A 17,693-nucleotide genomic window follows, 5' to 3' on the forward strand; every position below is an offset into this window, starting at 1 on the left:
TAAATAGCCCAATGTTCTGATTTTTTTGATAATGTACTACAGAATTTTATAGACTTAAATAAGGCATGTCTTTTATGTCAGAGCATAAAAGTTGTAAATATTATTTTCACCTTACATTTTTATTAATAGTTTTCAGCATATAGGTCTTTCATCTCCTTAAATTTTTTCCCAGATATTTTTTGGATGCAATTTTACATAGGATTTTTTTCTTTTTACTTTCCCTTTCTAAATTTTCAGTATTAGTGTAAGGAAACGCAACAGGTTTCTGTGTTTTAATATTGTATTTTGCTGAATTCATTTATTCTAATAGTTTTTGTGTGGAGATTTTTAAAGTTATCTTTATGGAGTATCATATCATTTGCAAATAGGGACAATTTTACCTTTTCCCTTCAAATGTGTATACTTTTTTCCTTTTTCTTCTTTGATTGCTGTGGCTAAAACTTTCAATACTATGTTGAATCAAAGGAGTGAGAGGAGGCATTCTTGTCTTGTTCCTGAATTTAGTGGGAAAGCTTTCAGATTTTCATTAGGAGTGATTTTTGCTGTTTGTCATAAATGGCCTTTATTGTGCTGAGATGACACCATCCTTATGGCAGAAAGCAAAGAAGAACTAAAGAGGCTCTTGATGAAAGTGAAAGAGAAAGAGACACATGTACCCCAGTGTTCATCGCAGCACTGTTTATAATAGCCAGGACATGGAAACAACCTAGATGTCCATCAGCAGATGAATGGATAAGAAAGCTGTGGTACATATACACAATGGAATATTACTCAGCCGTTAAAAAGAATTCATTTGAATCAGTTCTGATGAGATGGATGAAACTGGAGCCGATTATACAGAGTGAAGTAAGCCAGAAAGAAAAACACCAATACAGTATACTAACACATATATATGGAATTTAGGAAGATGGCAATGACGACCCTGTATGCAAGACAGGGAAAAAGACACAGATGTGTATAACGGACTTTTGGACTCAGAGGGAGAGGGAGAGGGTGGGATGATTTGGGAGAATGGCATTCTAACATGTATACTATCATGTAAGAAGTGAATCGCCAGTCTATGTCTGATGCAGGATATAGCATGCTTGGGGCTGGTGCATGGGGATGACCCAGAGACATGTTATGGGGAGGGAAGTTCATGTTTGGGAACGCATGTAAGAATTAAAGATTTTAAAATTAAAAAAATAAAAAACTGAAAAAAAAATAAATGTTTCAAAAAAAATAAAATTAAAAAATAAATTGAAAAAAAAATAAAATAAAATAGTATTCCCTCTGTTAACAAAGGAGGTGTGGTTCTAAACAAAGCATTTATAATCACCTTCATGTAATGACTGAAGGATATGGGAAATCTAGTTCTTATGGGTAGAAAAATGGAGTCCATATGTCTGTACTCCCTCAGAAACTGCACTGGAAAAAAAAAAAAAGTTGGCTTAAAACTCAACATTCTGAAAACTAAGGTCATGCCATCTGATCCCATCACTTCATGGCAAATCGATAGGGAACAGTGGAAACAGTGAGAGACTTTATTTTGGGGGGTTCCAAAATCACTGCAGATGGTGACTGCAGCCATAAAATTAAAAGACGCTTGCTCTTTGGAAGAAAAGTTATGACCAACCTAGACAGCATATTAAAAAGCAGAGACATTACTTTGCCAACAAAGGTCCATAGAGTCAAAGCTATGGTTTTTGCAGTAGTCGTGTATGGATGTGAGAGCTGGACTATAAAGAAAGCTGAGCACCAAAGAATTGATGCTTTTGAACTGTGTTGTTGGGGAAGACTCTTGAGAGTCCCTTGGACTGCAAGGAGATCCAACCAGTCCATCCTAAAGGAAATCAGTCTTAAATATTCATTGGAAGGACTGATGCTGAAGCTGAAACAATACTTTGGCCACCTGATGTGAAGAACTGACTCATTTGAAAAGACCCTGATGGCTGGGAAAGATTGAAGGCTGGAGAAGGGGATGACAGAGGATGAGATGGTTGAATGGCATCACCGATTCAATGGACATGAGTCTGAGTAAACTCTGGGAGTTGGTAATGGACAGGGAGGCCTGGCATGCTGCAGTCCATGGGGTCGCAAAGAGTCGGACACGACTGAGCAACTGAACTGAACTGATTGTGCTGAGATCTGTTCCCTCTGTACCCACTTTTGTGAGAGGTTTTTTCATGCATGGATGTTGAATTTTGTCAAGTGCTTTTTCTGAATCTATTGAAATGATCATGTGTTTTTGTCTTTCTTTTTGGTTAATGTGGTGTATAGCATTGATTGCTTTGTGTGTGTTAAATCATCTTTGTGATCTAGTAATGAATCCAACTTGGTCATGGTGTATGATCCTTTTTATGTATTGGGGGATTTTTTTGAGGATTTATGCAAATATTTTGCCGAGGAGTTTTGCATCTGTATTCGTCAAAGCTATTGGCCTTTAATTGTCTTTATTGTGGTGTCTTTGGTTTTTGTGTCAGGGTGATGAGGAGCCTCTGGAATACATTTGAGAATGTTGCCATCTTTTCAGTTTTTTAGAATAGATTGACAATCATAAGTTACTTGTATGTTCCATAGAATTCTCTAGTGAAGACATTCAGTCTTAGACTTTTGTTTGCAGGTAGTTTTTCTAATTACAGATTTTTTTCACTTCTAGTGATCGGTTTGTTCAAATTGTCTGTTTCTTCCAAATTCAGTATTGGCAGGGTATATGTTTCTAGAAACTTGCCCATTTCTTCTAGGTTTAACATTTTGTTTGCATATAACTTTTCATAGTACTCTTTCATAATTTTTTCTGTTTTTGTGATAATGGTTGTTATTGCTCATATTTTATTTTATATTTTGTTTATTTTTGTCCTTTCTTCTTGATGAGCCTGGCCAGATGTTTGTTGATTTTGTTTATCTTTAAAAATCACCTCTGCATTTTATTGATATTTTCTATTATATTTTTGTTTATATTTTATTTATTTCTTCTGATCTTAATTATTTCCTTCCTTCTGTTGACTTTGGGTTTTGTTTGTTCTTTTCTTAAGTCTTTTAGGTGGTAGGTAGGTTATTTATTTAAGAGTTTTTTGTTCTGTTTTGTTTTTTTTTTTAATGAAGATCTGTATTGCTATGAACGCCATCTTAGAACTCCTTTTTTTTGCATCCCATAGAAGTTGTAATGTTGTGTTTTTAAGTTGCATATTTGGTGTTATTTTCTGATTCTTCTTTGATTTCATTGTTGATTCATTGGGGTTTTAGTAGCATATTTAGTCATTGTTCGGCTTTTTTCCCATTTTTCTTTTTTAGTTGATACCTAGTTTCATATTGTGGTCAGAAAAGTTGATTGAATTAACTTCTGTTCTCTTAAATGTTTTGGGGCTCATTTTCCAATTTAGATTATGTCCTATCCTAGAGAACATGCCAGACACACTTGAAAAGAATGTATGTTAATGTTTTTTGGATGTAGCCTTCTGTTGTTGTTCAGTTGCTAAGTCATGTCCGACTCTTTGACTGCAGCACGCCAGGCTTCCCTGTCTTTCACTATCTCCCAGAGGTTGCTCAAACGCACATCCATTGAGTTGGTGGTGCCATCCAACCATTTCATCCTCCATCATCCCTCTTTCCCTCAGTCTCTCCTAGCATCAGGGTCTTTTCCGGTGAGTCAGCTCTTCACAGCAGGTGGCCAAAGTATTTGAGCTTCAACTTCAGCATCAGTCCTTCCAGTGAATATTCAAGGTTTATTTCCTTGAGGATTGACTAGTTTGATCTCATTGCTGTCCAAGGGACTCTCAAGAGTCTTCTCTAGCACCACAATTCAAAAGCATCAATTCTTCAGCACTCGGCCTTCTTGATGGTCCAGCTCTCACATCCATACATGACTACTGGAAAAACCATAACTTTGACTATATGGACCTTTGTCAGCAAAATGATGTCTCTGCTTTTAACCCACTGTCTAGGTTTATCATAGCTTTTCTTCCGAGGATCAAGCATCTATTAATTTTATGGCTGCAGTCACCATCCTCAGTGATTTTGGAGCCCAAGAAAATAAAATCTGTCACTATTTCTACTTTTTCCCCATCTGTTTGCATGAAGATATGGGACCAGATAACATGGTCTTAGTTTTCTTAATGTTGAGTTTTAAGCCAGCTTTTTCACTCTCCTCTTTCATCCTCATCAAGAGGCTCTTTAGTTCCTCTCCACTCTCTGCCTTTAAAGTGATATCATCTGCATATCTGAAGTTGTGATATTTCTACAGGAAATCTTGATTCCAGCCTGTGATTCATCCAGCCTGGCCTTTCACATTATGTACTCTCCATAGAAGTTAAAATGAGCAGAGTGACAATATGCAGCCTTGACATACTCCTTTCCCAATTTTGAACCAGTGTTCCATGTAAGTTTCTTTATCCATGCTCTCACTTTTTGTCTGTCTGTGCATCATTTGGCCTGAAGTGAGTCTTGTAGGACGCATATTTCAGGTTCTTCTGTTATTATCCAATCTTTCATTCTCAATCTTTTGATTAAGCATTTAGTCTATTGACAGCTTTCTGTAATGGCCACTTGTTTTGGTTCTATCACCACATGATGCTTCATGCTCATCTTGTATTTTCTTTGCCTCTGCCCTTAAATCAACCACTTTTTCAAGGAACACTGGTTGGGTCCTTTTATAGGAGAATGAATTTTAGGAATCAAGAGAGCTAGACTGTAGATGTGCTCATTGCTATAGCACTGTTATTGCTCTTAGATGCTATGGTGAAAAGATCTAGAAAATATATATATACTAGCTCATACATAACATATGCATCTGTATTTCTGTATCTATTTTTTGTTTGTTTTGTTTTAAACTATGAGTTCTTGAGGCTTCCCTCATAGCTGAGTCAATAAAGAGTCTGCCTGCAATGCAGGAGACCTGGGTTCGATTCCTGGCTCAGGAAGATGCCCTGGAGAAGGAAATGGCAACCCACTCCAGTATTCTTGCCCGGAAAATCCCATAGACAAAGGAGCCTGGCAGACTCCAGTTTATATGAGGTCGCAAGAATTGGATAGGACTAAGCAATTAAGCACACAGCACATGAGTTGTTACTGATATATCCATCAGATCCCAATCTAGCACCTTCAGGGTTCATTCTTGCCTTCTACTTTTCCTAACATGTAACTTTTTTCTCTGATGGTGAGAAATGTGGCTCACATAATCAGTAATATAGTTACTTATTTGTTATACTTGTATTATATTTTCAGAATTGCTATCCCTATGTCTTTAAGAGGGCTTCCCAGGTGACTCAGTGGTAACGAATCTGCCTGTCATTGCAAGAGATGCAGGTTTGATCCCTGGATAAAGAACATCCCTTGGAGAAGTAAATGGCAACCCATTCTAGTATTCTTGCCTGGGAAATCCCATAGACAGAGGAGCCTGGTGGGCTACAGTCTACAGAATTGCAAAAGAGTTAAACACAAATTAGTGACTAAACAATAGCAACCACTGCTTTAAGAAACAAATGTATCAAATAAGTACAGTGTTTGTGTAGGGTCCTTTTAGTGTCTAAGCTTATAGTTTACAATAAAAATACTGGTTTCCAAAGTAAGTTAAATCAGCTCTTTCTCACCCTCTTCAGTGTGGTTACACAGTTCATTTGTAATGACTTGTGATGTTTGTTTTTTCAAACACTTAAAACATATGTATGCTCGTATATCTTTCTAGATCTTTGCTTATTTTTTGTTGGGGTGTTTATTTATTGTTAGGTTGTGAGAGGTCTTAATATGTACTCTGGATACAAGTATTTTATCAGATACAGCATTTGCAAAAATTTCTCGCTGTCTATGCCTTAACTTTTCATTCTGTTTTTATTTTTTACTGAAATATAGTTGCTTTACAATGTGTGTTATTTTTTGCTATACCACAAAGTGAATCAGTTACATGTATACATACATCTTGTCTTTTTTAGATTTCCTTCTCATTTTGGTCCCCACAGAGCACTGAGAGAATTGTCTATGCTATGCAGCAGTTTCCCATTAGTTATCTGTTATCTGTTTTATACATAGTCATTATATATGTCGATCCCAATCTTCCAGTTCATCCCACCTCCTTCCCTGCTTAATATTTATAAGTTTGTTTTCTACATCTATGTCTCTATGCTTGCAAATAAGTTAATCTGTACCATTTTTCTAGATTCCACATATAAGCAATATTATGTGATATTTTTCTCTTTCTGACTTACTTCACTCTGTGACAGTCTCTAGGTCTACCCACATCTCTGCAAATGGCACTGTTTTTTTTCCTTTTTATGACTGAGTATTATTCCATTATAGATATATACCACATCTTTATCCATTCCTCTGTTGATGGATGTTTAGTTTGCTTCCATGTTCTGGCTATTGTAAATAGCATTGCAATGAACTTTGGGGTGCATCTATCTCTTTTTAATTTATGTGTAATTGGAGGAAAATTGCTTTACAATGTTGTGTTGGTTTACGACATATATCAATATGAATCAGCCATATGTATAAGTATGTCCCCTCCCTTTTGATCCTCTCTCCCATCTCCCACCCTATCCCACCCCTCTAGGTTGTCACAGAACATGGGTTGCATATATCTTTTTGAAATATGATTTTTCTACAGGTATATATACTCAGGTGTGAGATTACTGGATCATAGGGTAGTTCTATTTTTAGTTCCTTGAGAAATTTCTATACTATTCTCCATAGTGGTTGTATCCATTTACACTCCACCCAAACAGTAGGAGGGTTTCCTATTCTCCATATCCTCTCCAGCATTTATCATTTGTAGATATTTTTGATGATGGCCATTGTGACTGCTGTGAGGTGATACCTCATTGTAGTTTCAATTTGTGTTTCTCTAATAATTAGTGATGTTGAGCATCTTGTCATGTGTTTATTAGCCATTTGTATGTCTTCTTTGAAGAAATGTCCATTTCCACTCATTTTTTGATTGGAGTGTTGGAATTTTTTTTATATTGAGCTACATGAATTGTTCATATGCTTTGGTGGTTAATCTCTTGTCAGTTGCTTCATTTGCAAATATTTTCTCCCAATCTGTGGGTTGTGTTTTCATTTTGTTTATTAAATGTAAGGCCACACACTATAAAACTCTTAGAGGAAAATATAGGCGGAACACTCTTTGATATAAATTGCAGCAAGATCTTTTTTGATACACCTCCTAGAGTAATGAAAATAAGAACAAGCAAATGGGATCTAATTAAACTTAAAAGCTTTTGCACAGCAAAGGAAACCATAAATAAAGCAAAAAGACAACTATCTTTTCATTCATTCTCACAGAGCTAACTTTATTAATTTTGATAAGATACAGTTTGTCATTTTTTTTTGTTTTAAGAATTATGCTTTTGGTTTTGTCTCTTAAAAATTCTTTGCTTAACTTAAGGTCACACATATTTTCCCTATGTTTTCTCCTAGAAGATTTATAGATTTGTATTTTATATGTAGATATGTCATTTATTTTGAGCTGACTTTTGGATAGTGTATGCAGTGTACATTGAAGGGTTTTCTTTTTGCCTTAGACATCCAGTTTGTTCAGCCTGATTATGAACTCAAGGAGAGTAGAGATAGTGTCTTCTAATTTTTGTATCCTCGTAATGATATAATGCTCTTCACACAGCAGACACACTTTAAGTATTTGTTAACTTAATGATTTCTTCTGATTTTTTGATCATACCTTGACCCACCACCTAGTACCTATGAGTGATTATTTGTTTCTATAATATTAATTCCAAATTTTTATACCTGCCTTTAAATTCCATTAATCAGTATAGAATACTAGATAGCCCTCCCAGTAAATCTGCCTCAGTTTTCAGTAGTTCTAAATGTCCTTGGTAATTTTAAAGCATTGCGTTCAATGGAATTTCTGAATGTACTAAACTCTGAATCATATATTTCAGCCAAAATTATTCCTCTTTGCCAAGATCCCCGCCTATCTATGTTTACTGAGTCGGCTTTAATTATGGATTTACCTAATAAAAAGAAAAATGTAAGAGACTATCAAACCAGATGGCCAGATTGTCAGGTCCTTTTTGAAATGGATCCTGCCTACCAAGATAAAGTAAGTTTAAAAATAGTTTATCTTAAGGAAGGAATATTTGGCTTAAGGAACAGAAATGCACTGACACTTTTAGATGAAAGGGATTTATTGAAAAATTAGAGTATCATAATTAATGGCAATTGGAAAATCACTCCCAGCTCATCTCCCTATTTGTCTTCCTCATGATCTTTCCTCTTTGTTTGCCTCTGTATATATTTTCAAACCTCCACTATGAAAAACATCTTTATAAATCTTTTATGAAGGTGAAAGTGAAAGTGAAGTCGCTCAGTCATGTCCGACTCTTTGCAACCCGTGGACTGTAGCCCACCAAGCTCCTCCATCCATGGGATTCTCCAGGCAAGAATACTGGAGTGGGTAGCCATTTCCTTATAGTTCCCTCATAATATTGGCTTGCTAATGATGGCCCCGACTTTTCCCATTACTATCTAATATGGCATTTTTTTTGCTCAAATTCACAAAACAACCAACTTGCGTAGCTTGGGTCAAGATTCCGTCCTATCCAAAAGGCTATGTTTTAAGAATTGGGTAAGTTCCCATAATATTTAGAACTCATCTTTTCTAGGGCTATGTATGAAGCATATACACTAAAACAAGGTGACAAGCAAAGGAATAAATGACTGATGTCTCTACTACATGGCTCAAAATAATATGCTAATTATAAAGTTAAATAGCCTACTGAAGCTTTGCATAAAGTGAAATATAAAAAGCTATCTAAATTTCTTAAAGTCTTAAGTTTCCTACATATTTAGATACTTAACAGACATTCTTAACAAAATGAACTTTACATAAAACCATTTTAAATGTTTTAAAATGCCATTAGATTATTAGACCATACTATTATCATTTTAAAAACAAAATCCTGATTAACTTTTAAACATTTTTACTTATAGATTGCAACTTTCCTGACTATTATTGGAAGTTCAATGGGCCAAGTTAGTATTTACAGCTGCCAGTTTAGGAAATATTGTACTATGGTAGAGAAGGCCAAAATCATAGGTACCAAAATATCATCTATGGAAGAATTAACTTCAACACAGTTTAAAAGTATACTGTCTAAATTCAGAAACTACCTTCGACAGATTGTTAATATGACCATTGAGAAGCGCATTGGTATTTTCAATGTTATGAGTTTTGATTATCAGTTACAATGCTTACCATATGTTGAGAACATCATAGATATGAGCCAAAATCTCTTGAGATCTGCAATTGAAAGAAAGAATGCAAATCTATTGGAGGTAAGTGTTTTGAAAATTATTATTGCATGAGAAACAATTTTTTAAATTTGTAACACTTTATTGAGATAACATCAGTTTATAATATTACAGAAGTTTCACGTGTACCACATTGTATTTCAATCCTTTTCTTCCTATCCTATCCAATACTTGTTATTTCTACCTTTTTTTCATCATAGCCATTCTGACAGGTGTGAGATAATATCATTGTGGCTTTGATTTGCATTTCTGTAATAATTAGTGATGTCGAACATCTTTTCATGTGTCTTTTTATGTGTCTGTTGGCCATTTGCATACCTTCAGTGGAAAAAACTATTCAGCTCTTCTGCCCATTTTTTTAATTGAGCTGTTTGTTTTTCTATTGTTGAGTTGTATGAGTTCTTTATATATTTTGGATCTTCACCCCTTATCAGATATAAGATTTACAAATATCTTCTCCCATTCAGTAAGACTTCTTTTTTTTTCATGGTTTCCTTTCCTGTGCAGAAGCTTTTTAGTTTGATATAATCCCATTTGTTTATATTTGATTTTGTTTTCTTTGCCTGAGGAGAAAAATATTAAGAGAAATGTCAAAGAGTTTACTGCCTATGTTTCCTTCTAGGATTTTTATGTTTCAGGTCTTAAGTTCAAGTTTTTAATCCATTTTGAGTTGATTTTTGTGTGTGGTTTAAGGTAGTGGTCCAGCTTCACTCTTTCACATATGACTTTCAGATAGACTTTTCATTTTCAATTGTATGTTCCTTGCTCCTTTATTATAAATTAATTATCCATATATATGTGGGTTTATTTCTGGGCTGTCATTTTTTTTCCATTGATCTATGTGTCTCATTTTATGCCAGCACTTAGCTGTGTAATATGTTTTAAAATGAGAAAGTGTGATGGCTCTGGCTGTGTTTTTTTCTCAGGATTGCTTTGCTCATTTGGGGTCTTTTGTAATTCCATATACATTTTAGGATTTTTTTCTAGCTCTGTGAAAAATGTCACAGATATTTTGATAGGGATTACTTTGAGTCTGTAGATTGTCTTAAGTAATAGGGACGTTTTAACATTAATTCTCCCAATCTATAAGCATGAAATACGTTTCCATTTCTTTCTGTCTTCTTCAGTTACTTTCATTAATGTCTTACAGTTTTCAGTGTACAGCTTTCATGTTTCTGGTCAAATTTATTTTTAGGTATTTTATTTCTTTGGTATGATTTTAAATGAGATTGTTTTCTTAATTTCTCTTTATGCTAATTCATTTTTAGTATATACAAACACAGCAGATTCTTCTGTATTGATTTTAAGGCCTACAATTTCACTGTATTCATTTATTATTTCTAATATTTTTGGTGGAGTCTTTTGGGTTTCCTATATATTAAATCATGTTATCCACAGGTAGTAACAGTCTTTGTTCCTATTTTCCAATTTGGATTCATTTTATTTTCCTTCTACAATTGCTTTGGCTAGGAATTCCAATATTATGTTGAATAGAACTGTAAGATTGAGCATCCTTGTCTTGTTCAGAATGTAGCAGGAAGACTTTCACCTTATTACCATTGAGTGTTATATTGCCTGTGGATATGTTGTATGGAGCTTCCCAGGTTAAAGAACCCGCCTACCAGTACAGGTAGATGAAAGAAACATGGGTTCAATCCTTGGATTGGAAATGTGCCCTGGAGGAGGGCACAGCAACCCACTCCAGTATTCTTACCTGGAGAATCCCAAGGACAGAGGAGCCTGGGAGGCTCCAGTGCATGAAGCTGCACAGTGTCTGACATGACTAAAGAGACTAAGCATGCGTACATGGCCTTTATTATGTTGAGATATGTTCCCTCTATATCCATGTTGCTGAGAGTTTTTATAATGAATGAATGTAGAATTTTATCAGATGCTTTTACTGCATCTGTTGTGATGATCACATGGTTTTTGTCTTTTGTTTTCTTGATGCGCTGTATCACTTTGATTGATGTGTGTAAATGGAATTACCATTGTTACCCTGGAATGAATAAAACTTGATCGTGGTGCATGATCCTTTTTATGTGTTGTTAGATTTTGTTTGCTCTTATTTTGTTGAGGATTTTTGCATCTATATTCATCAGAACTTTGGCATGTAATTTTCTTTTTTGGTAATGTTTTTGTCTGGCTTTGGTATCAGGTGATTGGGACTTCATGGAATGAATTTGGGGATGTTCTGTTCTCTTCAGGTTTTAGGGAGAGTTTGAGAATGATAGGTATAAGTTCTTTGTATGTTTGTAAGTTCTTCCCTGCAAAGCTATTCTTTCTTGGACTTCTGTTTGCAAGGAGTTTTTTAAAATTACAAATTATGTTCTAATTCTAATAATTTATCCGTTCAAATTATCTGTTTCTTCTTGATTTGGTTTTGGCAGACTGTATGTTTCTAGGAATTTGTCTATTTCTTCTGGGTTGTCCGTTTTGTTGGCATACACTTTACATGCCTCCTGAGAAACTCGTGTGCAGGTCAAGAAGCAACAGTTAGAACTGGACATGGAATAACAGACTGGTTCCAAATTGGGAAAGGAGAATGTCAAGGCTGTATATTCTCACCCTGATTATTTTACTTATATGCAGAGTATACTATGCAAAATGCTAGGCTGGATGAAGCACAAGCTGGAATCAAGATTGCCAGGAGAAATATCGTTAACTTCAGATATGCACATGACACCACCCTAATGACCAAAAGTGAAGAGAAACTAAAGAGCCTCTTGATAAAAATGAAAGAGAGTGAAAAAGCTGGCTTAAAACTCAACATTCAAAAAATGAAGATCATGGCATCTGTTCCTATCACTTCATGGCAAATTGATGGGGAAACAATGGAAACTGACAGACTTTATTTTCTGGGCTCCAGAATCACTGTGGATGGTGACTGCAGCCATGAAATTGAAGGAAAAAAAAAAGCTTGCTCATTGAAAGAAAACCTATGACAAACAGACAGCATATTGAAAGGAAGGGACATCACTTTGCTAGCAAAGGTCCGTATAGGCAAAGCTGTGGTTTTTCCAATAACCATGTACGGATGTGAGAGATCATGTACAGACCATGAAGAAGGCTGATACCAAAGAACTGATGCTTTCAAATTGTGGTGCTGGAGAAGACTCTTGAGAGTCCCTTGGACTGCAAGGAGATCAAACCAGTCAATTCTAAAGGAAATCAGTCCTGAATATTCGTTGGAAGGACTGATGCTGAAGCTCAAGCTCCAATACTGTGGCCACCAGATGCAAAGAGTTGACTCATTGGAAAAGACCTGATGCTGGGAATGATTGAAGGCAGGAAAAGAGCATGACAGAGGATGAGATGGTTGGTTGGCATCATCAACTCAATGAACATGAGTTTTAGTAAACTCTGGGAAATAGTGAAGGACAGGGAAGCCTAGCATGCTACAGTCAATGGGGTTGCAGTCAGACACTACTGAGAAACTGAACAACTATTCATAGTCTTTTCTTATGGTTTTCTGTATTTCTGTGACATCAGTTGTTATTTCTCATCTTATTTTGTTTATTTAGTCATGTCTCTTTTCTTCTTAGTGAGCCTGTCTAGAGGAGATTTGTTGATTTTGTTTATCCTTTTAAAAAAAAAACAGCTCTTGGATTTATTTATTTTTCTTTTTTTTAATCTTAATTTTATGTCTTCCCTCTCTGTGTTTTGTTTCCTTCCTTCAGCCGACTTAATTTTTGTTTGTTCTTTTTCTAATTCATTTAGGTGGTAGGTAGGTTGCTTGAGATTTTTCTTATCTTTTGAATACGGCTTTTGTCGTCATGAAGTTTCTTCCTAGAACCACTTTTGCTGTGTCCCATAGATGTTGATAGCAATGTTTTCATTGTTTGTCTAGAGTTACTTTTTATTTCCTCATTGACTCATTTGTTTTTATTAAGTGTTTAGTCACCATGTAATTGTGGGCTTTTGCTTGTTTTCTTTCTATGGACGATTTCTAGTTTCATGCCATTGTGGTCAGAAAAAGATTGTTTAAATAATTTCTATCCTCTTAGCTTGTTGAGGCTTGTTTTGTGTACTAATATGTGGTCTGTCCTAGAGAATGTTCCATATGTGCTTGAAAATAATGTGCATTTTGTTTGGTTTTTTGATACAGTGTCTTGTAGATGTCAATTCTTGTTATTTAACTGTTAAGTCGTGTTCAAATTTTTGCAACCCTGTTGATTGTAGCCCTCCAGGCTCTTTTGCCCATGAGATTTCCCAGGCAAGAATACTGGAATAGGTTGCCATTTCTTTCTCCAGGGGAGCTTCCCAATCCAGAGATCAAACCTGCATCTCCTCCATTGGCAAGTAGAATTTTTTTTACCACTGAGCCACCCAGGAAGCCCAAAATTCCTGAAGGAAATCAACCCCAAATATTCACTGAGAGGACTGTTGTTGATGCTGAAGCCCCAATACTTTGGCCACTGGATGTGAAGAGCTGACTCATTGGAAAAGACCCTGATGCTGGGAACGATTGAGGACAAGAGGAGAAGATGATGGCAGAGGATGACATGGTTAGATAGCATCACCAACTCAATGGACATGAATTTGAGCAAACTCCAGGAAATAGTGGAGGACAGAGGAGCCTGGTGTACTAAGTCCATGGGGTCACAAAGAGTTGGACACAACTGAACAACAACAACAAAGTTTATATCCTTATCCTCTCTATATTTAAGCATCTTTTTCTGTAAATTGGGGATAATATTTGTAACTGACCTAGAGAAGTTGTGAGAATTAAAGAAGTTAATGATTGCAAAGCTCTTTTACAGTTTCTGGCACATAGTGAACATATGTGAGTTACTTCTACAGTTAGAAGAATCATTGTTATTAGTTCCAGAAAGTTGTTTCTGAGCTATATATATGTTTAGGAAGCTATTCTGAAAGTTCTGTTTATTTCTCTTCTTTCTGGCTTCTGCATGCCCCCAGGTGTGTTTTTATAAAGGGAAGTAGCTTCCCTTTATATATTTAAGGAAATTCCCTTATTTGCATAAGAGTTCCTAACTTGATATGTGTTTTTTAATCATAAGTTAACTTTATCAAATCCTATTCTGTTTATCTGTTGTGATAATCATGCAGTTGTTTTTCCTTTAACCTTTTAATGTGGTTAATTACATTAATTGACTTTCTAAGTTTAATTTCATATCTGAATCAATAGATATACCTTACCAGTGTGCACATGCACATAGATATATTGCTACATTATTTTTTAATTTTTGCCTTTATGCTTGTAAGTGAAATTGGTCTGCAATTTTCTTTTCTTTTACAATCCTTAACCGAATGTATTACTAGTAACAAAAAGGACGTTTGGGAATATTTCATGTCTTTCTACTACTCTATTCTACAAAAATGTAATTATCTGTTTTCTTTGAGATACGAGTTTATTTTAACATATTTTTCTGGAATTTAATTGGGATTTGTGGTTGGAGTCAGGATAGTTGTCTTTATTCAGTCTTCTATTGTGATCATTTTCAGTCAAATTCAGCAGGCATCATTATAAACCCATTACTAAATTATTTTATTTGATTCTCAAAACTGTAATGAGGACACTAAGTTTATTAAAGTAAAGCTACTTTGGTTCATGCAGTTAGTAAACATGGGAGCTAGGATTCAAACACAGGTCTCTCTGACTTCAAAGTCAATCCATACTAACCCTGTGATAAAAATGTATATTCAAGAGCAGGTTCACATATGTGCATGTACACACATATATACACATACACCACACATATATACCCATACACCATAAAATGGATAAAATTTCTGCTTGGTTAGCATAATTATCTCTAGGTGGTGCTGTAATAGATATTTTTATAAAATTTTTAATTGCTGTTTTTGCATGAGCATATAGTCAAGTAGAATAAAGTATATAAAAAATTAGAGACATACACAAGCAATTCAAGGCTGTGAGCTGACAAATTAAACTGATATTGATTCCAGAATTATGAATACTCATCAAGAGCCCTTGAAACATGACGGAAACTATAGTAAAATTGTAATTTAATCATAGGAATTTAATTCTTTTGAAAATCTAATGGAATGATATACAAATACTTATAAAAGGTGTGGATATTATATATACACATATATATGGGCTTCCCTGGTGGCTCAGATGCTAAAGAATCCACTTGCAACTTGGGATACATAGGTTCAATCCCTGGGTTGAGAAGATCCCCTGGGGGAGGGCATGGCAACCCACTTCATTATTGCTTGGAGAATCTCCATGGACAGAGGAGCCTGGCAAGCTAAAGTTCATGGGGTTGCAAAGAGTTGAACATGACTGAGTGACTAAGCACACCGCAGCATACACATACATTTGTGCATCTGTTTGTAATTATTGTATATACTTATAATGGATATAAACAGGATTTGGATTCAGATTTGGGTTTGAATCATAGCTATGTAACTCAAAAAATTTAATATTTTAGGCTTATTAATCCTTCTGAAACTCAGTTTCCCTCTTTGCAGATTAGAGAAAATAACACTCAGGTAGTAACTATGCTTTTTTAAATTTCTTAAATTGAAGAAAGTAAGGAAAATCACTAGACCATTTAGGTATGACCTAAATCAAATCTCTTATGATTATACAGTGGAAGTGACAAAAAGATTTAAGGGATTAGATCTGATAGACAGAGTCCCTGAAGAACTATGGACGGAAGTTTGTGACACACTGTACAGGAGGCAGGGATCAAGATCATGACCAAGGAAAAGAAATGCAAAAAGCCAAAATGGTTGTCTGAGGAGGCCTTACAAATAGCTGTGAATAAAAGAGACATGAAAGACAAAGTAGAAAACAAAAGATATATCCATCTGAATGCAGAATTCCAAAAAATAGCAAGGAGAGATAAGAAAGCCTTCCTCAGCAATCAGTGCAAAGAAATAGAGAAAAATAATAGAATGGGAAAGACTAGAGATCTCTTCAAGAAAATTAGAGATACCAAGGGAATATTTCATGCAAACATGGGCTCGATAAAGGACAGAAATGGTCTGGACCTAACAGAAGCAGAAGATATTAAGAAGAGGTGACAACAATATACAGAAGAACTATACAAAAGAGATCTTCATGACCCAGATAATCATGATGGTGTGATCACTCAACTAGAGCAAGACATCCTGGAATGCAAATTCAAGTGGGCCTTAGGAAGCATCACTACGAACAAAGCTAGTGGAGGTGATGGAATTCCAGTTGAGCTATTTCAAATCCTAAAAGATGATGCTTTGAAAGTGCTGCACTCAATATGTCAGCAAATTTGAAAAACTCAGCAGTGGCCACAGGACTGGAAAACATTGGTATTTATTCCAGTCCCAAAGAAAGGCAATGGCAAAGAATGCTCAAACTACCACACAATTGCACTCATATAAGTATGCTCAGAATTCACCAAGTCAGCCTTCAACAGTACGTGAACCATGAACTTCCAGATGTTCAAGCTGGATTTAGAAAAGGCAGAGGAACCAGAGATCAAATTGCCAGCATCCGCTGGATCATCAAAAAAGCAAAAGAGTTCCAGAAAAACATCCCCTTCTGCTTTATTAACTATGATTGGTCTTTGACTGTGTGGACCACAACAAACTATGGAAAATTCTGAAAGAGATGGGAATACCAGATCACCTGACCTGCTTCTTGAGAAATCTGTATGCAGGTCAGGAAGCAGCAGTTAGAACTGGACATGAAGCAACAGACTGGTTCCAAACCGGGAAAGGATTATGTCAAGGCTATATATTGTCACCCTGCTTATTTAACTTATATGCAGAGTACATCATGAGAAACGTTGGGGTGAATAAAGCACAAACTGGCATCAAGATTGCTGGGAGAAATATCAATAACCTCAGGTATGCAGATGGCATCACCCTTGGCTTAAAACTCAACATTCAGATCATGGCATCTGATCCCATCACTTCATGGCAAATAGATGGGGAAACAGTGGAAACAGTGACAGACTTTATTTGGGAGGGCTCCAAAATCACTGCAGATGGTGGCTACAACCATGAAATTAAAAGATGATGGCTCCTTGAAAGAAAAGTTATGACCAACCTAGACAGCATATTAAAAAGCAGAGACATTACTTGGCCAACAAAGTCCATCTAGTCAAAGCTATGGTTTTTCCAGTAGTCGTGTATGGATGTGAGAGTTGGACTATAAAGAAAGCGGAGCACCAAAGAATTGATGCTTTAGAACTGTGTTGTTGGGGAAGACTCTCAAGAGTCCCTTGGACTGCAAGGAGATCCAACCAGTCCATCCTAAAGGAAATCAGTCCTGAATATTCATTGAACAGATTGATGTTGAAGCTGAAGCTCCAAAACTTTGGCCACCTGATGTGAAGAACTGACTCATTTGAAAAGACCCTGATGCTGGGAACGATTGAAGGCAGGAGGAGAAGGGGATGACAGAGGATGAGATGGTTGGATGGCATCACTGACTCAATGAACATGAGTTTGAGTAAACTCCAGGAGTTGGT

General features: G+C 35.8%; 1 protein-coding gene across 1 annotated transcript in view; it reads left to right on the forward strand.

The window, feature by feature from the left end:
• Positions 1–17,693, forward strand: part of DNAH14 (dynein axonemal heavy chain 14) — a 398,456-nt gene that overhangs the window by 113,616 nt on the left and 267,147 nt on the right. Inside the window, exons 16-17 of the mRNA XM_018059938.1 lie at positions 7,875–8,035; positions 8,926–9,270. Of these exons, the coding sequence (XP_017915427.1) occupies positions 7,875–8,035; positions 8,926–9,270 (506 nt within the window). The remainder of the gene's footprint in view (positions 1–7,874; positions 8,036–8,925; positions 9,271–17,693) is intronic.

The sequence above is a fragment of the Capra hircus genome, chromosome 16, assembly GCF_001704415.2.
Source record: "Capra hircus breed San Clemente chromosome 16, ASM170441v1, whole genome shotgun sequence".
Lineage (NCBI taxonomy): Eukaryota > Metazoa > Chordata > Mammalia > Artiodactyla > Bovidae > Capra > Capra hircus.